The sequence below is a fragment of the Myripristis murdjan genome, chromosome 7 (genome assembly GCF_902150065.1).
Source record: "Myripristis murdjan chromosome 7, fMyrMur1.1, whole genome shotgun sequence".
Taxonomy (NCBI): Eukaryota; Metazoa; Chordata; class Actinopteri; order Holocentriformes; family Holocentridae; genus Myripristis; species Myripristis murdjan.
Genome location: NC_043986.1, coordinates 34887616 through 34912058, shown reverse-complemented (window position 1 = coordinate 34912058; position 24443 = coordinate 34887616). Strand labels below are relative to the sequence as shown.

At 41.2% G+C, this 24443-nt stretch overlaps 1 protein-coding gene across 1 annotated transcript in view; it reads right to left on the bottom strand.

Annotated features, from left to right (window-relative positions):
• phc2a (polyhomeotic homolog 2a (Drosophila)) overlaps positions 1–24443 on the bottom strand; it is a 51406-nt gene that overhangs the window by 4377 nt on the left and 22586 nt on the right. Inside the window, 2 exon segments of the mRNA XM_030056770.1 lie at positions 9341–9468; positions 22164–22278. Coding sequence (XP_029912630.1) covers positions 9341–9468; positions 22164–22278 — 243 coding nt within the window.

Below are 24443 nucleotides of genomic sequence, written 5' to 3'. Positions count from 1 at the left end.
TCAGCACAACTGGACGATAATGACTGGGTTCTGAGGGGCGGGGCTTCTTGGGTACTGGAATGGTGGAACAGGTTTTCATTGAGGGTATCTCTGCACTTTGCTCCATTCACCTTTCCCTCAACCCTGACCAGTCTCCCAGTCCCTGCTGCTGAAAAACAGCAGGCTTCCGTCTAGCCACTCTGCCATAAAGCCCAGATCAGCGGAGGGCCGCAGTGATGGTTGTCCTTCTGGAACTTTGTCCCATCTCCACACAGGATCTCTGGGGCTCAGTCAGAGTGACCATTGGCTTCTTGGTAACCTTTCTTTACTAAGGCCCTTTTCCCACGATTGCTTTGGCCGAGTGACCAGCTCTTGGCTCCTGGTTGTGCCAAACTTCTTCCATTTGAGAATTATGGAGGCCACTGTGCTCTTGGGAACCTTCAGTGTAGCAGACATTTTATGTAGTCTTCCCCTGGTCTGTGCCCTGCAACAATCCTGTCTCTGAGCTCTGCAGGCAGTTCCTTTGACCTCATGGCTTGGTTTTTGCTCTGATATGCATGTCAGATGTGAGGCCTTCTATAAAGAGGAGTGTGCCTTTCTACATCATGTCCAATCAATTTAATTTACCACAGCTGGACGCTAATCAAGGTGTAGAAACATCTCAGCAACCATCAAGAGAAATTATAGGCACCTCAGCTAAATTTAAAGTGTTGTTGTAAAGGGTCTGGATACTTATGTCAGTGTGATATTTCAGTTTTTCCATTTTAATAAATTTGCAAAAAATTCTAAAAATCTGTTTTCACTTTGTCATTATAGGGTACTGAGTGTAGATTAATGAGAAAAAATTAATTTCAAAGATTGTAGTACACTATATTACCAAAAGTATTCGCTCACCCATTCAAATGATCAGAATCAGGTGTCCTAATCACTTGGCCTGGCCACAGGTGTATAAAATCAAGCACTCAGGCATGCAGACTGTGAAACAAGACATTTGTGAAAGAATGGGCCGCTCTCAGGAGCTCAGTGAATTCCAGCGTGGAACTGTCATAGGATGCCACCTGTGCAACAAATCCAGTCGTGAATTTTCCTCGCTCCTAAATATTCCACAGTCAACTGTCAGCTCTATTATAACAAAATGGAAGCGTTTGGGAACAACAGCAACTCAGCCACGAAGTGGTAGGCCACGTAAAGTGACGGAGAGGGGTCAGCGGATGCTGAAGCGCATAGTGCAAAGAGGTCGCCGACTTTCTGCACAGTCAATTGCTACAGAGCTACAAACTTCATGTGACCTTCAGATTAGCCCAAGTACAGTACGCAGAGAGCTTCATGGAATGGGTTTCCATGGCCGAGCAGCTGCAGCCAAGCCACACATCACCAAGTGCAATGCAAAGCGTCGGATGCAATGGTGTAAAGCACGCCGCCACTGGCCTCTAGAGCAGTGGAGACGCGTTCTCTGGAGTGATGAATCACACTTTTCCATCTGGCAATCTGATGGACGAGTCTGGGTTTGGAGGTTGCCAGGAGAACAGTACATTTCAGACTGCATTGTGCCGACTGTGAAATTTGGTGGAGGAGGAATTATGGTGTGGGGTTGTTTTTCAGGAGCTGGGCTTGGCCCCTTAGTTCCAGTGAAAGGAACTTTGAATGCTCAGGATACCAAAACATTTTGGACAATTCCACGCTCCCAACCTTGTGGGAACAGTTTGGAGCGGGCCCCTTCCTCTTCCAACATGACTGTGCACCAGTGCACAAAGCAAGGTCCATAAAGACATGGATGACAGAGTCTGGTGTGGATGAACTTGACTGGCCTGCACAGAGTCCTGACCTGAACCCGATAGAACACCTTTGGGATGAATTAGAGCGGAGACTGAGAGCCAGGCCTTCTCGACCAACATCAGTGTGTGACCTCACCAATGCGCTTTTGGAAGAATGGTCAAAAATTCCTATAAACACTCTCCTCAACCTTGTGGACAGTCTTCCCAGAAGAGTTGAAGCTGTAATAGCTGCAAAAGGTGGACCGACATCATATTGAACTCTATGGGTTAGGAATGGGATGGCACTTCAGTTCATAGTATGAGTAAAGGCAGGTGAGCGAATACTTTTGGAAATATAGTGTATCAGGGTGCAACATAACAAAAATGAGAAAAAGTGATGGGGGTTTGAAAACTTTCTGAATGCACTGTCTCTTTCACCACTGGCCATAGAACACACATTAATCTGTGTCTACAAAAATTTACTTTTAGTGTAAATTTCAAAGTTATTACCATTTGACACTAGAATTTTCAAATGTCCCTGAATGCCTCTATGTATCTGTCTCAGTGGCCACTAACACACTATAGCAGGTCAATAGCAACCCCCTAACAAAAAACCCAAATACCATAGCAACCATTCAGAACACCATAGCAAATGCCTAGCAACTCCTCAGCAACCATCAGGAACACCATAGCAACCGCCTAGTAACCACCCAGAACACCATAGCCACTACCTAGCAACGCCTTGGCAACCATCAGTAACACCATAGCAACTACCTAACAATGCCTTAGCAACCACCCACAACATCATAGCAACCGCCCACAGACATCATAATTGGCCACTCAAAAGATAACTGCCTGGAAACAATCCGGACCACAGTAACTGCCTGACAATCCCCTAATAACAGCAGCAATTTAGCAAAATAACTAAAAAACAAACACAACCTACAAACGGCATAGGGATGGTGGTTTACCATATGGCTACATGGTCGGCAACAGAGGCAGAAACTAAAAAAAGTTAGCTAGCTAACCTTTGCGAATAGCTTTTAGCAAAGAGCTAACTAGACTGCCATTAGCATGATCCTTTCTTAAGGAAAGTTGCTGAAAATAGCAGTTAACAAATCATGTGTAAACCTCACCAGGATTTACTTTTTTCAAGTTGTAATGATATAACAATGTAATACAGCAGGTATTCCTAGAGACTGTTCAAATTAACTTAAGTTGCTAGTATTAGCCAGTTGGCTAGGCGCTAGCTAGCCTAGCTACTTGTAGCTAATAACTATTTACTTATTAACTTGGCTAATGTTAATCAGCGTTAATGAATACATTATCTTGATTTATCATTATCCTGAATTCATAATTAAACATTGCTAATAACCTATATTCATCATTAGTAAATGATCTATGTTAATTACTCTTGTAGAGTTTGTTCTATCTACTGGTGGCTGAAGATATGGCTGAATAAATGGCCCATACATGGAAAAGATCAGCACCACTGGAGCCACAGTTATGCATCATATGCCAGAGAGACAACACCGAAAAGCCCATGATAGTAAGCAAAGATGGTCTCGAGTCAGTTGATACTATTAGACAACTGCGGGCAAAATTACATAATGAGAATTTCACAGAAGCAACTGATCATCTCACTTAAGTATTTCAAGGGGATGTTCCTCAGTTTGCATGGCATAAAGACTGTCGATCTAACTACATGAGTAAAGATAAATTGGAAACGTTAAAGAAAACAGGATTTAAAGAGGATGGCGAAAGTTTGTCTGTATCAAGTGCCAATATTCAAAATGTGAGTTTACGAAGCAAATTACTTTCAATGGATTGGGGAAAATGTATCTGTTGTCAACAAGATCAGAAAGAAGCACTTCATCTCATTCAAGAAATGAAAGTCAGCAGCAGAATACTAAAAGCAGCAAACTACGACCAGTTCTTAAGAGTTCGTTTAGCCTGTGTCATGACCTGACAGCTGCAGATGGAAGATACCATCGGAGTTGCATCATCAAGTTTGAGCGTAGGAACAAGCACATAGAAGAAATGTCACTCCAGAGCACAGAGATTGCATTAGTGTGGCTTTGTCAGGAACTTGAGCAATCAGCAAAGCAAGCAGATATCCTAGATCTTGTAGATGTTTGGGACAGGTACTGTAAAATAGCTAGTGATGCTCAGCTTGATATACCACCTTCATTTCTTAGTCACAGGAGCACTTTCAAGGAAAAAATTGCTCATCATCTTGAGGGCATATATGACTTTGTTGTGCTGTATGATCAGCCTCAAAATGAACCTCGTACTGTACTTGTACCATTCAAATTCCGTCATGTTGCAGTATCAGCAATGATGTCAGACAACACTGCAAAAACTGAAAGACTCATTCCATCATTTAAACATCATAATGAGAATATGTTCTTAAGCATGGTACATGTTGCATTGAAGATACGAGGTGACATGTTGTCACACCCCAGACCAAATGGGATAGACATAAGTGACAAGAGAGCACTTGACAGCATTCCCAACAGCTTGTACATATTCCTTAACTTATTACTAGGTGGTCAATGTCTCCTGGAGGATGATGAACTGGATGATGATAGGAGCACAGCTAAGCAGCATCTTAGAATCATCAGCATGGCACAGGATCTTATGTACACAGCCAGTGGAGACAAGTTCTTCACTCCTAAGCACATAGGAATGGCCAGTGCTCTACACCAAGCTACGTGTTCAAAAGCGTTAGTTTCACCAGGCTGGTCATGTCATGAGTTACCATGAGGTGCTCAAACTTGACACAGCGTTGGCTAAAATGACAATACAGAACACGGGGCATGATGGAGCTGTTGTTCCCCAAAATCTAGTCAAGAGTCGCTTTGTGCATTTCTCTGCAGACAATGTTGACATTAATAAGTGCACTCTTGATGGAAAAGGAACATTCCATGCCACTCAAGTGGCTGCCTGGCAACAAGGTCCACCTGAAGGTAACCTACTCAACAGAACTGATATTCTTTCTACAGGCCCCTTAGACATCCCCATCCATGAATGACATCATACCTGCATCAAATAGAGGAATCAAAGAGCATCGATACAGTGGTGTGTTAGCAGCCAGCTGTTTCACACAGCTGCCTGAAGAATGTCCTGCTGCATAGAAAGCACATGCTACTGACATACCTTTATACCTTTATTTTGTCAAGGGCATCTCACAAACCTATGTGATCCTGGACATTCTACAACCAAGAGGCGAGCACAGTCAATCCAGAGAAAACCACAGTAGGGTACTTACCTATCACACAGGCTCCTGCAACAGAACTGGATACCCTGAACACCGTAATCAAGCGAGTGCTCCATGTCTCCAAATCAATGGCACAGTGGTATGCCATTCTGACAGTGGATGAGGCACTATATCCAAAGCTGCTTGAACTTAAGTGGTCTGTAGAGGAGTACAAAGATGTGCTTATTCCCTGCCTTGGAGAACTTCACATTGCCATGAACTTTTTGAGTGTGACTGGGCGACACATGGCAGATTCTGGACTGAGGGAGCTATGGGTGGGGTATGGTCTTCCGGGAACTAATGCTGCCCAGCATGTCATGACAGGAAAAGGGCATGCGCGTGCCATGAGGACCCACAAAATTACCCTTCAAGCTCTTTGGCAACTATTAAGTCCAAGTCTGTATGCATTCCTGGATAATGTTGATATTACGCTGACAGCCGAGCTTACATACATAGATGCTGATCACATTACACAGATGGTCGACAAACTCACTACCAACAGATTTCAGCAGCCTATGAAAGAGTTCTCCTCAGCTCTCAACCCAAATGCTGCATTCTGGTGGGGCTATATGACTATGGTGAGCATCCTACTCTGCTTCACAAGAGTACAGTGTGATGGGTTATGGGATCTCCATCTGTATACTTTCAAGCAAATGCTGCCATTTTTCTTCAGGTATGATCACATCAACTATGCCAGATGGGGTACAGTATACCTGGCTGTCAGCTCTCCCACCAGAAATCCTCCTTGAGTTCCAGAAAGGGAACTTTGTTGTTAAACGCACTGATAGACACTTCAATCAGGTGTCAGCAGACCCTGGAAATAAATGGGCAAAATTTTGCACGGCTCTAACTTGCACAGATTTTGTGCAACGTCCACACACAAAAAAAAAAACGTCTTGTGGAAAAGCGGAGTGTCAATTTTCGAACCAATCCGACATTACGCTTTTTTGCAATTCCACTTTAAAATAGGAATTTCGCCGCAATACACTCTAATGAGATTGTTCAGAGGGCCTGCAAGAGAGAAAGTCCCCTCTCACTGACACAGAGATACATATGCGGCTCTGCATCTCTCCTTATCTGTAGTGCTGGGCGGTATACCAGTTCATACCGAATACTGGTGTTATTTTTTTTTTTTTTATGATATGAATTTTTCAGATACCCCAATACCGGTGTGTATGTGTGTGTGAGTGTGTAGCGCACATAACATTTGGAACAGCATGCGGAACGTAGCGCCGCGGGACATCATTGGAGGGGGGACTGTTTTTTTAGTTGCACTCACTAAGCAGTGGGGAATCCAGCTGAAGAACTTTTACCAAAATGAGGAGCTGTGTTGGCTGTTTGGAAATTCTTCGGCCTCTGGCAAAAGCAAAGAAAATTTCCAGGCTACAGCAGCGCACTGACATAGATTGTGTAACAAAGTGAAGAGTTGCCACTCCGGTCTATTTTCACTGGCTAACAGCAGCACACTGGCTTAGCTTGTCTATTCAGAGAAGCGGTATCACTTCGGCTTTTTTTCAATCTATGTTATCAGGCATACTACTGCTCATTCATTGGTAGCTGGATTGTTAGGTCTATTTGATAAGTAATTCACATTTTTAAAATAATAATATTTTAACATATTATTAAATCAGTCAAATCAGTCTGCATATTAATGCAAGTGGCCTTAAATTTGCATAATAAAAAGGTTCTGTATTTTGACTGAAACTGTCATGCATTCTGATTCCTTCACTTCATTAGAATCATGAGTGCCACCTCTTTGCATCATTTTGTGTTGCCATGTAAACCTGTATTAATACTAGGGTGGCCAACTTGGACATTAACGTCCGGTTGTCTGGACATCAATGTCCAGTATTCATTTCTCATAACAGTAAAATAGGTCATTCTAAGTTAATTTACTGCAGTAATTCTTCTCTAAATCATTAGAAAATGTGGTTAACATCCAGTTGTGCATGAAAAAAGAAACCAGTGATATACCGTGAGACCGATATAATTTTGAAAAATACCGTGATATACATTTTTGGTCATACCGCCCAGCACTACTTATCTGTCTCAAGGGCCACTAGCACTGCTGCCAATACATTCCAGCAATCACCCCGAACACCATAGCAAGCACCCTAAATACCATTGCAACCACCTAGCAACACCATAGCTACCACCCACAACACCATACCAACTGCCTAGCAACTTTTAGGAACACCATAGCAACACCCTAGCAACCACCCAGAGCATCATAGCAACTGCCTAGCAACACCACAGCAACCCTCAGGAGCAACATAGCACCTGCTTAGCAATGTCTTAACAACCATCAGCAAAACCATAGCAACTGCCAAGCAACACCCTAGAATCAACCAAGAACACCACAGCAACTTTAAATGTCTTTGCAACCATTTGGAACACCATATCAATATATAGCAATGCCTTAGCAACCACCCAGAACACCATCACAACTGCTAAGGCACCACTTGCAACCACCTTAACATTCTTTAGGCACCAGCCTGAACACAGCAACAGTTTAGCAAAACAAATACACAACCACCTACAAACGGCATAGTGAAGGGATGGCAGCTGACCACATATCCACACAGTCAGCAACAGAGGCAAGCACATTTAAAGTTTCTTCAGGGACTTTAGCAAAGTGTAGATATTTTATTATTGTTTTATTATTGTTATTATCATTATTATTACCATTACTATTGTTGCAGTTATAGTTATTATCATCATTATTATTATTATTATAATTATTATCACCATCATCATCATCATCATCATCATCACAAATCTCTGTGGAACCTACATTGTACTATTTTCTGCATTGTATTGTGTTGTCTTTGTGGTGCGGTGGTCATTCCCTTTAATCTCACATGTTCACTTCATTTTAACTTTTTTACACATTCACCCAATAAAATGAATACAAAATGTTTTTTTAAAAATGCTAATTACTCATTTAATCATTTTGAATATCCAGTTCATTTAAAACATCCCTAGATGCTATACAAATAAAGTTGAATTGAAATTTAATTGAATTCAACGGAAATCCAAACAGAAATTTACAAGCGGTGCAAACCACGGCGTTTTGCTAAATTGCAACGCAGGCTTTTGAGAAACCAAATAGTGCGATACAAGATGTGAAACGTTTCCATGTTTTGCACTTACTTTTAAAAAATACTACTGACAGCCTCATTCTTATTTTTCGATTATCTTCGGCTGTCTGGCTTGAATCCAAAATAATTCCGCACAGTAGTGTTAGGTTTTGATACAATCTGGGCTGTTTTCATTTTTTTTTTTTCCACGCCTTTACCTACTCAACTTCCAGGAGGGTGCAGGTCAGCAAAAGCATGAACTTAAATCTCCACACTCTCAAAGCACAAAACACCTCTCTACCTAACTAAACCATCTCAGGGGCAAGATACTACGGTCACTGTTACCTGAGATTTGGCACAGGCTCATTCAGGGCTGCAATAAAAAGTGTGCTTGTCTTCCACATCTTCCTGACTTGCAAGTAGGGATGGCAAAAATGGAAAATTTTCTTGGTCGACCACCGGGCCTCATTAATCGGTTTATTTCGGTTAACCGAGAATATTATTTGACTGTCTGTAAACCTTAAAAGAATAACCGCAACGAACAACAGTTTCAGACATTTTTTAAAGTTTCTGAATATCATAAGCGGTCACGGAGAAATCGTTATGTAAAGTAGGCATGCTGAATCCTGTCGGTGCCGACATCGCCGGGTTTAACATACTCCTGTGTTTGTTTCTATCATAACAAAACGCCAACATTTGTAATAACGTTAGGTCACTAAACCATCCCAAACCAACCGGTAAATCAAACTGTCAGTGGTTTACTCGCTCTGATGTTTACATTCAACGTCCGCGAGATCTCTTTTTCTTCACGCCCTTTCTATGCTTTCTGGCACACTCGACTCGCGAGACCTCCTTAGGAGTGAAGGTCTCGCGAGCATATGCTCGCAGGGGCAGGTGTGTGGCTTGTACCAGTGCACACTGGGTAATGTAGTATAGCCAAATCGCAAGGAGAGAAATAGAACAAGACGGTTCTATGAGCTCACGAGAAATCCCAGTACGCTGTAAAAACTACAGGCTACTCTAAAGGCTACAACTGAGACGTGCTGGTACTCCGTACCGGTGCATACCAGCCCACTTCAACCATCATAATTCTGTTGGAAGTGAACAAACGCACGTCACATTCCAGGCTGACTCAACTTCTTTTTAACCGACAAGATTATTCGGTTAAAGTTCAAACAGTCAACAACCGGTGAAACGGCCACCGGTTAGCATCCCTACTTGCAAGTAGCATCATGATTTCAAGAAAAAGAAACTGACAACTGTCTCACCTTCTTTTTTAGACTCTAAACTTGAGTTTTTGTGGTTTCCATTCAGTGCTCTTTGTTTCTTCATATTCTCCATGGTGGTTTTGCGATTTGGGAACAGACCCACTCGCGCAGTACATCCCACATTGTAGCTGCAAAAGTAAAATGAAGGTTAGTTTAGCTTTTCTCTGAAAAAAGGTAGCTTCACTGGTCAGCCAATCCACGATCTCGGTGGAGAGCTAGGGGGTATTTTACAAAGCAAGCTGACTGGATCCAGGTGTAATCCAGGCAGTTCACCAGTCTAGGAGAGCTTCAAGTCTTGTTTTACAACGCAAGCTCAGAATTATCAGTGTTAAATTATTATGGTAAACAATCCTTTGGAGCAAGTCTGGTCCAGGGCAGGCTAAACACCAACTCCTTTTGGTTCAAAAGCTTTTTCATTTATTAGATAGATAGATAGATTTTTATTGTCATTGCACAATCATATACGTATAATAATGCAACGAAATTAGGGCTCAGTCCTTTCGGTGCAGGGGAGAATAGAAAGCATCGTGCATCTTGCTAGTTGAATAGCCAAGTCCAGTAATAGATGGCTGCAGCCATGTCTCTGATATCAGAAAAAATTCAACAGTCACGGAAACACTTGTTGGATGTGCAAGCACAGTTCGTCATCCCGTTCGCCATGGACCTGGCGCTGGAAAATGCTGGGAGGCGGCGGCCCAAGGGCTGTCCTTTCAGCCGTGCTAACGCACCGGCCCTGCAGCCTCGACGTCCTCCGGAATGTCCTGGCAGTGATGAAAGTCCGGTGAAATTGGCATCCCGCAGCGCAATCCCAAGCTCAAAAGGTCCTGATAACTGTTGTTTCCTTTGCTTGTTTACGTTTCCTCCTGGACGGTCACTGGGAAGAACTATCCACGGAGACCCCGGTGTTCTAACGGCGTCCTCCGGAATGTCCTGGTAGCGATGAAAGTCCGGTGAAAATGGTACCTCACAGCACAATCCCAAGCTCAAAAGGTGCTGATGACTGTACGCGTACATTGCCCAACATAAGGTGGTGTTTTAAGCTAAAAACACAACTGTTCACACATACAAAAACATAATACGGCACCGAGAGTGGAGAGCTGTAGCCGCTGCGTCTATGCGCGCCGCCATGGCAACCACCATTTATTAAATGAATTGCTGTCAAAACAGCACAATGTTGTTTGTTAAGATACCTCTAAAATTATGAACATATTTGCATGAAGTACATGTGGCTTATGATAAAACAGCATGTAGCTTTGGAATGGAGCCTCCGAAAATGGGGTGACAATACATAAAACTGGCTGTAATTCCTAAATGGTTAATGCCATATTTTTGTTCAACCCTTTAAATTAAAGCCGAAAGTCTTCACTTCAATCACATCTTGATTATTCCATTTCAAATCCACTGTGGTGGCGTACAAGGCAAAATTGTAATTTTTATATAATTTTAAAATATAATATTTTGTCATTGTCCAAATACTTAGGGACCTAATTGTGTATCTATCCAAGTGTTATGACCACTTTCTGAAACTCGATTGCAACAAAAAATGTCTCTTGCAATAGCAAGCAAAAATGAGACAAGGTAAAAAACAACAAAAAAACACTCATTCATATAACAATAGTGACAACAGTTTTAAGCATAAAGACATAGCAGTTCATAAAAGCTACAGCTTTCTGTGATTTTCATACACCTGGTTTTGTCCTTATGTTTGTCCTGGAGAGTCATGCAGCAATGCCTCAGTGTCCTTAGGTGATTTGAAGAATTTGCTCTTATCTGGAAGCGTTATCTACTCAGGATGGAGTAGATGGAATATGGAATGGAATATTCTTAGATTGAAGCTCGCTACTGACGTGGTCATACTCCTTCCTGCGTTTCATTACTGGTACTGTATGTATTTAAACGAGGTGATACACCTTAAGGGGTTTATCCTAATAAAGGAATTACTAAAGGAAGTTTCAGAACATTAAACTGATGTTCAGTTCAGGAAAAATCAGCACAGGCTTGCCATCATGCATGCGAGGACCCTTGTTCTGTCTGGACAGCTGTGCAGCGATGCACAGGATTTTGTCCCCATGTTGAAATTTGAGCCGCTGTATCAGGACAGGTTTTGGTCTCTGGTCTGTAGGTGGATGGGGTGTAAGAGCTTGATGTGCCCACTCTATTATCAGGGGCTCAGTGAATTGCTCTTGTCCAAGGGTGACTAGAATCCAGTTAATAAAGTTTACAGGGTTGTTCCCTTTGCAGCCTTCCTGAAGATGACACATGGTGCCACCTGCAGTTTTCTAGTTGGTTGACTTTCGTCATCAGAAAGATATTTTCCTTGCTCAACTTGGTGAGACAGGAGTCTAGCTCCACTAACCGTTCCTCTGCTACTCTAACATTTTCTTCTGCTTTGGCTACTTGGGAGCTCAGCTTATTCCAGTATAGTTTTCAGTCCAGAAATGGACTGATTAATTTCTGCAGTTTTAGACTCCTTCTGGAAAGGGCTTGATTACCGTTTCATATTTCTTGGAGAATAAATCAGTCTCCTTCACTCATGTGCTCATATGCAGCGGCCACCATTATGCAAGCTTCTTGGTTGCCAGTCCGAGGGGTATTTTTTCCCTGCAGATGTCAGAGTTTGTTCACTAGCTGAATTTAGTAGTTTTTCCTTGGTCTCAGGTCCATACTACCTACTCAGTTGTTTAATCAAATTAAAAGTTGTTTTTGGGTGTTTTTAAGGGTTTTAAAATTAATGTACTTGCAGAGCCTCTGGGCTAGCATCTTATCTAACTGTGCTGCATCACATGAATCACATGCCTATGTCACTGGATATTCTGACTGGAAATATCCATAGCTACTGAGCATGCCTTCTCTGCCTCACCGGAGCACAGCTAGGGTCACAGGTGACAGAATGGTTTTGACCATGAGTTTTTGGGTCACCCCAAAATGGCAATTATTTTGGCACACAAGAGCTGTTGGCACAATTTGAACCATTTTTGGCCAAACATGTTAAAGTGGGGGGGGCTGGAGTGTTTATCATTTACTATTTGTGAGGAGTTCATAGAATTTATGGGTGAATAACAGAAGGCAAGCAATAGCTGAGGAACCACGTTAGGCCAAGTATTTTTCTGTTATAGTGGATTCAACCCCCAATTTGAGTCATGTGCCAAAGAATGGAGAATGCCTAGCCAACAGGGTGGCGTCAATGGCCAGAAATCTGGGCTTACATCAACAGGTCAGAAGACAATAGATTATAAACATACCTCAGATGGAAAGAAAAAAAAAAAAAAAACCCACTATGTCCTGTGTGTTGCCCATTCTTAAAATGTAGTTGGTGTGAACAGTACTGAGGCATGCAACAACATAGTTGACAACTATTTTGACTTACCCCAGGTTTTATATACGTTTCATCTATTTCCATCCTGTGCTCGAAATTAAGAATGTCCTGTTGTCCTGCAGATGTTAAAAATAGCGCCTGGGACACAAAGATGTGGTGTCTGGGACAATTACAGGCCAGTAGAGAAACTTATGATTATAGATGAAATTATTGCTATGGCTGAGCCGAATACTGTGATGATAAATATCTGGTACGAATAGGGCTGTGTGATATGGCAATATATATTGTGCAACGGTAGCAAAAAATGTCTACTGTTCTATGTTATAGTCTATCTTTCATTTTGTCGTGACACAAATAAACTTGTTCCAGTTAACTGATGACAGTTTATTTTCTGTAATTTGGACGATACTTAGCATTAACGATCAAGATTCAAGATCAAGATTTCCTTTATTGTCATTTCAACGTGCATTTGCATACACCGAACGAAATACTGTTTCTCAGTCAGTGTCGGCAGGTAATAAAAAGACATAAATCATTTTAAAAAAATAAAATCAGCACAGTTAGAAAAAACTTAAATAAGTACAATTCATCCTCTTGAAGAACGCGTTCTCAGCCAAACCGCTAGACAGACACAGTCCTACATCTGAAAAGATGCTAACTGTCAAGCTGTTGGGTGGGGGTGGGGGGTAGGATGAGAGTATGTGGGTGTATGTATGGGGAGGGGGCACAGTCCATTTATAAGCTTGACAGCTTGAGCAAAGAAGCTGTTCAGCATCCTGCTGGTTTTACAGCTGATGCCTCTATACCTTCTCCCAGGTGGCAGTAGGGAGAGGATGTGGTGATAGGGTTGGTGGGGGTCTTTCATGATGGAGATAGCTCTCTGGATGCAGCGCTGCATGCATGCATGCCTGAGTGTAGACAGCATAAACCTACGGTATGACATACATAATAACACAGCTTAAGTTAAATCCTGTGTGGAAGTGCCACAGCTTCACCGTAATGGTCAACACCAGTGTGGGTGTTTGTCACCAATCACTGCAACACTGGACAGCAGTGTCGGGAAAACAGGGAAAACTTATGTCTGTATTCACAGAAACAAAACGTTCACTCCAAAGCAATGTTTTGATTTATTTCTCACCGTGAATTTAGTGACACCTTGCAATCTGTAGAATTTGGGGATGAGCTGGCAACATCAGGAAAGATATGCAAATCTCTTCAGTTCCAGCCTGTTTAGAAGACATGAAAAGCGGCATCACGATGTCTTCATCAACTGGCATCAACACATAAGTAGCACAAAGGAATCTAGTGGACTTTAGCAGTCTTGCATCGGCTCACATGCAGTTACAGTTTTGAAGAGGTGCAGTAAGCCCTGGCGCCAGTGTCTGCAAGAGCTGTGCACACCTGTGGCATACCTATGGCGGCGCTCTGACAGAAAAGTAAATGGCCTAGGTAACTGACTGAAAAAGTGTCCCTCAATATGGTGCATTCACAGTGCTACTGTTGCCTCGGAAAAAATTGTGCCAGCATTGGGAAGCATGTGCAGGTGGCCAATGAACTCCTTCTATTACACTTCTATTTTACATGCTCATATTTGGTTTACTGTATAATTGATTTGCACAAATGTTCCAAATTAAAGAAGAAAAATGATTAAGTACAATTAAGTCCCTTTTATTTGTACGTATATAATTCAAAATTAAATAAGATGGTACGGATGATGTGCTTCTTAGCAGCACAAGTATTGTCTGAGTAAAATGTGTCAATATCTGTACTCGTGATGAAGGAAAATCCTAATTGGGTAGCTGTGTTCACATCTGTGATAAGCCAACCACATACACCACTACTCTCCTATGCAAAGTTCATTGCTGCTGCACTACCTAACAAAATGCTACCATAATCAGCCATTCTGTCCACAGGGATTAACTGTGACACAACTCTCACTGCTTCTGCAACAGTTAGGATTTCTTCCATCAGCTCACTCCTACCTTGGTTTGTATAATATGTAATGTCAGCCAAGTTCAGTATTTCCCCTATCATTCTATTGGCGGGGCGCAGCGCCTCGCCAACAGAGCCTCCCACCTCGCCTGAAAGTCATGCTAAATTAATTTAATTAAATTTAATTAATTTTCAAATTAAAAAATAAATAAAATCACAACAGAAATAATTTAATGTCACGTTTCTATATAATATGTCTAGACCGCGCTTTTAATCAAATAAACTAATACATTCAGGTTGGTTATTAATGTAATTTCAGTATAGGGTCTATCTGGTCAGAATGCACTCTGCTGTCTTGTGAGAAGGTAGGGCGGGGCTCCACTCTAATCACACAATAGTCACACACCTGTGCACACATCCACATACAGACAGAGAGAGGAGGAGAACAGAGGAGAATCACACTTGTACCCCCGTAAGTGAAATAAATAATTCATGTCACGTTGGCTCCAGCCACTTGAAAAACAGGCGAAAATATCAGCATTTTTGTAAACGCACAGTACAACAGCCTGAGTCGACCACCAGTGGCGAAGATGAGTGCGTTTGCTCTCCTCCGGTCCCCGGTCCAAGTCAAATGGACAGCCACACGGGTGTTCCAAGCACTACAGCCGCGGGTTGACTCCATAGTTTGTTAAATTTTCTATTAATATAGATGAGTCAATGAGTACAAATCTGAAGAATACTGAGCAACTTATTAATATTGTCACCACCCTCCAAAATGTTTGTGTTTGCGCTTGCCCCCAAATTTTTTGTGCACGCGCGCATCCCTCCTCGCCAAAGCCAGAATCCTAGGGGAAACACTGCAAGTTAATAGGAGAACGTGGCTCGTACCAGAAGCAGTGTTTTTAACAAGAACACAGTCAAAAGGCTGAATAACTATGGCCCCTGAGGTTAAAGACAATGCAGAGAAGGCAGTGATAAAGTGGTGGCAAAGTAGGATTAGATGAAGATGACCAGTGTTGAAAGACAGTGTAAGTGTGTGAGAGACAGAGAGCGAAGAATGGGGAGGGTAGCACTAAGGAGATCATGTTGGCAATGATGTACATATGAACTCAAAACAAACTGAGCTTAATGTTAAACCAGGGCTCTACAGTATGAGTATTTCACTTGCATTTGCCCCTAAAAATAGATATGTGCAAACAGAAGAAATAATTCATGAGCACAGTGTGCAAGTAAAGATTAGAATGCATAATGTTTTAACACTAATGTCATAAAACAGCTGTGATTATTAAACAACAGCAGAATGTGAAGTGGTAGCACCACCTCAAGTTTACAGTACAGCCTCTTACCGGTGGCTGGGGCCTTTCTGTTAGCAGAGCAGTAGTCAGCATATCTTCAAATATCTTGTTGTTTACTTGTTTTTTTCTCACATGCAAACCATGTATGCAAATATGCCAATATGTAAAGCTATTTTTTGTTTTGGGCATTTTTTTTTTTAATTTGACAATTAGATATTATTTTATTAGACACAGTGGGGAGTGACAGGAAAGACAGGGCAGAGAGAGAGGACGAGGGGTCTAGGCCAGATTCGAACCAAGGCATGGGGTATGGAGCCTTTGCTTCTGGTAGGCAATGGCCATGTGTGATAGTAGTTGATAGAATGTGCTATTACACAGATGTGTGTCCCTTAGTACGTGCGCGCAGCATAAATATAATGTAATAAATGGTTTATTAATAACTATGTTACTTGAACATTTTTCACGGTGCTGCTAAATTTCTTTTTATGCTCCTATGTGTTTTCATGCAACCCCCAGGCACGTAGCCAGGGGGTTGCTTGCAGTTGCTATAGCAACACCAAAATGTGGCCCAGCAACCGCAAAACAACCCCAAGGCTGAGAACTAAAATGCAAGTTTTTTTTAGTAGTGTCATAAAAAAAGGTGATAATTTAATGAAACATTTCATGTGTTTTTGTTATAACTAAAAATAAAATTAAGCAATAAGCCCCTTAGAGCAGTGAGTTACAGTGATTTTACAACGGCTGAGGGGTGTTCTAAGGCACGACACGCTGCGCCTGCACATCACATGTCAGTTTTGTTAGTTATGGCAATAGTTATGCCAATAATGACATCCATATCCTTATTTATGCTGTTTAATTGGCATTGTAGTAAACTGACAAGCAACTAAGTACAGCTGTATAGCAACTACTAACAACTGAAGTGAAAAATTTCTGGCTACGCCAATGGCAGGAACATGAGAAAAAAGTTAGTGTAGAGCCCTGTCAAGCTGTAATGGTGTGTACTATGTGATATGTTCAAAGGGTGAGTATGTAAATGCAAATGGTTAAACATGAACAAGAAACAGTAACTAAGCCAGTGACTAAAAGAGTAATGAAAACTGGTGAGGCCAAAACCTAGAGTGATTTCAGTTTCTGAAATCACTCTAGGTGCACTCAAGCTACAAATTCCATGGCAAAGTGAGTCAATTCAATGAGTGTGATACATGTCAAAAGTGTGTGAGTTATACTGAAACAAATATATATATATTTATTACATAGAATGAAAAAATAACATTTGGGACAATGGTTGATTAGGCTGAGTTGAAAGTAGAATTTGTGACAGTTGCGGAAGACTGAGGAAAAAGGTCATTTTGAGCCCTGCACTCATTTCTGCCAAAGCATTGTGGCAAAACAATGACAAGATAAAGAATATTACAGGCTATTGGTGCAGATGAGACTGAAAAGTGAGACACAAGGGGTGAAACATCGGCACTCTGCACATCCACAAACGCTGGTGGTGACTTTCAAGGCTAAATCTGATTTCTGAAACACCACAAGTTGCCTGATTCCAAATTCCATCTGTGTTATTGCAGAAAAGGGAGACTGATATAGCTATAGGTGTGAGACATTTGAGTCAATGCAGAATTTTTGTCTTCATTGAGTTGCTTGTTTCACAGTTATGAAAGTCAAGCTCTCAATATCTCCAGTATTTGTCAACCCTATAAGCAGGATACCAAGCAGGCAAGAAATCACTGTTACAATCACAAATCGTGCGGATGAGGGTGCGGAATCTGATTTGATGGTCAACGTAAGGAACAGGTTTCAAACATAAACATACACTACTCACAAAAAGTTAGGGATATTCAGCTTTCAGGTGAAATTTCAGGATGAACCTAAAATGCATTATAACCTTTACAGGTGAACTTAATGTGACCTTCTGTAAACTTTTGAATGCACATGTCCAACTGTTCAATGTTTCAGTACTTTTTGCACAAGTTGCTGTTCTCTAACAAGGAGTTTAACGGCAAAATTCACATCAGGTGTTTGATGCTCCAGCTCATCGAGGTCGTATCATTAGGGAATGGCAGCTGGAGACTGGGGTACCTCAAATGGAGTGGCCTGCACTTTCTCCAGACCTGAATCCCATAGAAAACCTATGGGATCAGCTGAGTCGCCGTGTAGAGGCTCGGAGCTCTGTACCCCAGAACCTCAATGTCCTGAGGGCTGCCCTTCAAGAAGAGTGGGATGCCATGCCTCAGCAGACAATAAGTCGACTTGTGAACAGCATGAGACGTCATTGTCAAGCTGTAATTGATGCTCAAGGGCACATGACAAGTTATTGAGACTGACATTTTTTGTTGTGGTATATCCACCACTGTTGTTGGCTTTTGTTTCAAGAAATTGTTTGAGATGAGGAAATCACCAGTGTATGCTTCTAATTAAATGCCCTACTTTCATGATATAATATCACTGTAGCGTGAACTTTTACATTTTCCATAAATTTCACCCAAAAGCCAATATCCCTAACTTTTTGTGAGTAGTGTGTATATATATATTTATATATTGCAATACAATTTGTTAAACAGTATTGAGCATCATCTTAATGCCTTTGGGCATCTGTGCTCACAATTTAGTGTGATATTCTGCATTGTGTTTTTGTTTTAGTTTTTTCATTTCATTTCTTTGCACAAAAAAGGTGAGGTGAGGCTACAAGAAGATCAGGAGAGCTTTACATATCAGTCAGAATACTGTAGCAAAAGTGATCCAAAAATTTAAGAAGGATGGAAGCAACCATCTCACAGAGACATCCAGGCCGTCACGGAAGTTAACATCTCGACAGGAGAGTCTTCTGATGAGAAGGGTTGAAGAATCACCATGCAAGTTCACTGCAGTTAGCTAAAGAAGTAGAGAGCCAAACTGGAGTGACTGTTTCACGTGACACCATACGGCACACACTGCAGAGGAATGGCATGCATGGGTATCGTCCACGAAGGAAGCCTCTCCAAGAGCCCAAGCACAAAAAAGCACGCCTAGAATTTGCCAGGGCCCATGTTGGAAAAGATGAAGACTACTGGGACTCTATACTCTGGAGTGATGAGACTAAGATCACTGTTTTTGGAACTAATGGCTTCAAAACTGTATGACGTCGCAAAGGTGAGGATTTCAAAGAAAAATGCACGGTGCCTACAGTGAAATATGGTGGTGGCAGCGTCCTTATGTGGGGCTGCATGAGTGCTGCTGGTGTCGGGGAGCTGCATTTCATTGATGGTATCATGAACTCACAGATTTACTGCTCTATACTGAAAGAGAAGATGCTACCATCACTCCATGCCCTTGGTCATCGTGCACTTTTCCAACACAACAATGATCCAAAACACACATCTAAAGCTACTGCTGCATTTTTGAAGATGAACAGGGTGAAGGTGATTGAATGGCAAAGTATGTCTCCTGATCTGAACCCAACTGACACCTTGGGGAAATCTGAAGAGACAAGTTGAGCATCACTCTCCATCCAGCATCCAGGCTCTAAAAGAGGTTGTTCTTGAAGAATGGAAAAAGATAGATGTTGCAATATGACGCCAACTTGTTCATTCAATGTCTAGAAGACTTGGTGCTCTCCTTAAAAATCACGGCGGTCATTCAAAATACTAGATGTAGTTTTTTGTTGCTGGGTGTATTCATTTTTGCTTTAACTAATTTGAGTAAAACTGAAGATTTTGTAATCTAACTTAACAGAGTTAAACAAGTGTTCAATAAAACTCAGCCATGTGAAATTTTGGAAATTGTTCTTGTGTTCATTGAGATATTGATAAAAATCTTACTTTTCAAAGGGGGTGTACTCATTTATGCTGAGCACTGTATGTACTAGACTTGTAGATGCTTGCTTGCATCTATGACATGTAGGATCTAGCTCTGGTCTAATTCTACATTAGAACATTTACACAACATTTACACATCATCCATTAACAAATGGATGATGTGTAAAGTCTGCCCTAGCCTTAAAAATAGAATCTAATGGAGATATGGGAGGATATAAAAGAAAGCAATTGGAGTGTGTCGCTATGAAGTTCCACAACTGTAGATATTGAATTCAATTCAATTCCTTTATTGTCATTGCACAGCAGTGCAACAAAATTTTGTTTCTCTGTGGCAGTAAACACAAAGCAGACGATAAAACGTATCCAACAATAAAAACACAGAATAATCTTGCTAAAAAAAATGAAATGTAAAGTATAATAATAATAGGAATAAATAATAAAATAAACATTAAATTGGAGGAGCAAATAATAATAAAAAAAAGATAGATAGATGATCCACATCTAGAATGATCAAAGTTTCACATCTGAACAGCCAAGAGTATGGTAGTATGTCAACTGCATGTGGGATGAATTTGTGATCCTGATAGCATTTGGGTAGAAACTGTCAAGGAGTCTGGAAGTGCGAGTTCTCATAGACCTGTATCGCCTTCCAGAGGGCAACAGTGTGAAGTGTTTGTGTCCTGGATGAGAAGAGTCCTTAATGATGTTTGTGGCAGTGAAGACAGCGACTATTGTACATATCTATTGAAATGTGACCTAGGAATACCTAATTCATTTGCCATTTAAAAGGAAAATTATTGATTACGTTTACATGCACACCATATTCTGGTTCAGGTCAATATTCCGGCTAAGGTAACTGCGCCACGGCAACTGGAATATTCCATTTACATGTCACTTGGCATGCCCCCGTGTTTCACCATATTCCACTCTCTTATGTAATGTGACACTAAGCCGAGGGGGGCAGCAGCTCGCATATAGGCGTCTGGTCTGCCGGAAATACAGAAGAAGAAGAAGAAGCTGTCACTATTTGTTTTCTCCTATCGATACTCCATGATATTTAAGTCTTTCATTAGCTGAAGGCAGACTGCAGTCTCCTGGCTCTTGCTACTGTTCACCATGTCGTTCTCCCCGCTTGCAGTAACCATAGCACAAAGACGCCCCAGGATTCCTTTGCGAATTGAGCACGCACAGACGTGACTGAATATTCCAGTACGGGGCATTTTCCGATTAAGGTGTTTACATGGCACAATATTCCGGTTGGAACACACATATGCCAGGGGTCTTATTCGGAATTCTCACCAACCGGAATATGACTTTAATCGGGTTCAGTGCATGTTTACATGACTCGTGCACAACCGGAATATTGCAGATATTCCGAGTATACAGGAATATGGTGTGCATGTAAACGTGCTCATTGTCTACATAGAGGACCTGTATAATGAGATCCTACCCTTAAGTCAGATGCCAAAGGGTCCATCTAATATTGAGGGAGTAAACTATGATTTTTAACTATCAGGGCTGAGAGGGAGAGACTGCAAAGGGAAAACGACTTCCTAAACTGGTTCCAAATTCTTATAGACTGTGCAACAATGGGGTTAGAGGTGTAATAAGAAATGGGCTTTACCAATGGGAGTTCAGAGCACAGTAGACCTGGTAAGGAGGTGAGCCAACAGGATGTATTCTCCAAGATGAGCCATTAGGGGTATTGGAGTATTTATGTCACTCACTCACTCTCAAGGTAACATTAAGCAGTGATGTATTTTTTAGATACGTAATTTCTACTAGTGCTTGTCGCAAGGCCAGCTGAGTTTCCATTGTCACTTATGTTCTTTGATTGCGCCTTGGTGCTATGTCATTCTCAGTTTCCAGGTGCTAATGGCCCACCTAATACCCATGGGCGAGACAAGGTAACTGAGATTTGATGCAGAGTTGTTAAGTGGGGAGACAGGTGAAGCCCATGTTTGGCACGACAGCGGAAAGGGAGCTAATCAGCCAATGGTACTATTACAGTTGGCATAGCCACATAACTTCAATATTTATGACAGATCCTATGGAAAATGATGCCGGAAGCCCATGTACAACTGTTCCACTCCTAAGCACAGTTATATGCTTTATATGAATGCTTACAGTTAACATGGCAAAGATGCACGCTGTTGCATGGAACAATTTTGTAATCTTTGTGTGAGAATAGCGCATGTGTACAGATGTTAGTAAGTGAAAAATGTAGTTTTTTTTCTGCAGCACTAAGGTCTTCCACAACAAATTGTAAAACTCCAAACAGAACTTTGGTATATAGGCAACATTATTCAAAGAGATACAGATCTTGTCTTGCTTGTCTCATTTCTATTGCCCAGGGAGTTACCAGTGCACCATCTCCTTTTATTGTCTCTGATGTCTCTGATTAAGCAACCCTTAAAAAAAAAATAATAATAAAAAAAAAAAAAGCTAGAATGAAAGGACTGTATTATCCTGTCTTGCCTTACCGTTTGGCACACGCTGTTGAGCAGAACCTCTTGGACCTTTTGAAGATGTAGGCGAAATCCACCTTGCCACACAGTTCACAGGTTAGCATGGGCTCCTCCTGCTGGGCCTTTAACTCTGAGGGGTCACACATCAATAAGACACATCAATTCAATACCAATACACAGCAGCAGAAGCACCATTCATCAACAATAGAAGGTGCACTAATTAGTGCAAAAAAAGTCACATAACATGCTATTCAATCTTTGACTGACAGACTCTTAAGATCTGAGTGCCCATAATAGTGCCCTGATGTGAGTGTGGCGCTGCGCGAGGTGGCAGCCTGTTGCAGCAGCTCCTGTGTGCGTCTTAGTTTTTTGTATTCCCAGAATTTCCCTGGTTGGGATCAATAAAGTATATCTATCTATCTATCTATCTATCTATAATCACTTGTTTGGCAAAAACACTAGTACAGGCTTCTGCCAGTACAAGAACCCATCACTAGTAAGGCCACCATGGTACAGCTATACTCTATTACTATGTTTCTGTTTTTCTGATCACTTTGCTGTATTGAACTGAACATTGCAATGTTTGATTTAAAAATCTGACAAATAATCACACAAGAGGCACCTGAGCAAATTAATGTCCCACTGTAATCACTGTAATTAAACATAGTCATTTGTGATTATGAGGTCATAAAAGGTAATGAACACATAAATTTTGGGGTCCAGGCCCAACTGGGCAGAGAGCACGCTTTTAGTACCAGCGCAGTACAGCAGTGCTGGGAACCCTATTGTTTTTGCATAGTAGCATATAGCATCTGATTGCAGAGGGGATGAACGATTTTGGGTAATGGTTACAGGCATAACATACTGATGTCTTGATGGTAACAGAGACAATTCACTTAAAAAAACATGAGCAGAAGAAGCTGCATTTTAGCCTTCTGGAAGATCTGCTGATCTCTCTTTGACAACCCATGATTTTATAACAGACTAACACAATACTGTTCAGAGTGTCCTGTCTCTAAGTGACAGACTGGGAAAAAAGCAGATAAGACAGCAGAAGTACCACAAAGACTCAATAAAACATTGGTAAAAATGACAAAGGATGACAGGACTGACTAAAAAAAGAATTAAGCTTCCATAAGAGGTAAATTCTCTGTTGCCCACTTTTCACAACAGCCTTAGCGTTCACAGCAAATTTAAGTTGGTCATCCAAATACGTATTTGTATGATTTTTCAGTGTCCACTGTTTCATTATGAATGATGCACTCCTGTGCTGCCTCTCTTGCATCTAAAATCAAAAATCAATTCCTTGGTTTTGGATATATTAAAGTCTAAAAAGTTGTCACTGCACCAAGAAATAAAATCTGGTAAAGTATTTCCATGGTCTGACACTGGACCCTAGAGGAGGTTCAGCAGAGTGATATCTCACTGATTCTTGGGAATTTGGATAAAACAGGTTTTAATTTTGAAAAAAAAAAAAAAAGTGTGTTAAATTACAAAATCTGAAGGTATATCATTATAGGCCAAGGTCTTGGCTGTTCAGCAATGTACCGGTGCAACCTCCTCATTTTGTATTTTTTCATAAAAATAGTTTTCCAGTTATTAGGCTACTTTGTTTTGTCAACAACCGTCACCGTAATGTTTTTTTTTAATTTGAAAAACATATTTTTGTATTAAAGAGACTATTACTTTAATACTTCAACGGCACCAAAGAGACATATTGTAAGCATATTCATTTAAAACAAATATAACTGCCTCTGACGGTGGTGACACTAATCTGACAGTGGTGACAGTGGCCTCATTACAACATACATTTCCAAATTTATACCACTCAAGTCAATGGCTTCTTGCTTAACAACTTATTTAACTATTTGGGACAAAAAATAACAATCCTGAGCTCTGTTATAAGCATTTTTCACACTTCAGTCATCACCGTCACACAGAAAACCTGACGGTGGTGACGTCTGACGGTGGTGACAAAAACCTACTCTTTCACATGATGAGCATGAGTTGTTCACATTAGCCAGCTTGTTTCCCTCCTGTTGCTACCTGCATCAGACCTCTTCTTAAAAAGTATACATTTATTCCATAATCTAATTTAATATTTTTTACACAGAAGTGACGGTGTTGACATGTTATGGTTGTGACAGTAGCAGTGGTCCAAAAATATGAAGAGATTTAAGAGAAAATGCAAACTTCCAGGAACCTGAGTGGTCTTGAAGCATGCAGTAGAGCTGAAGAGGGCTTCAGAAAGGGCTCCTCAGGAATGTAATTGACCTTATAGTTTTTTTATTGTTA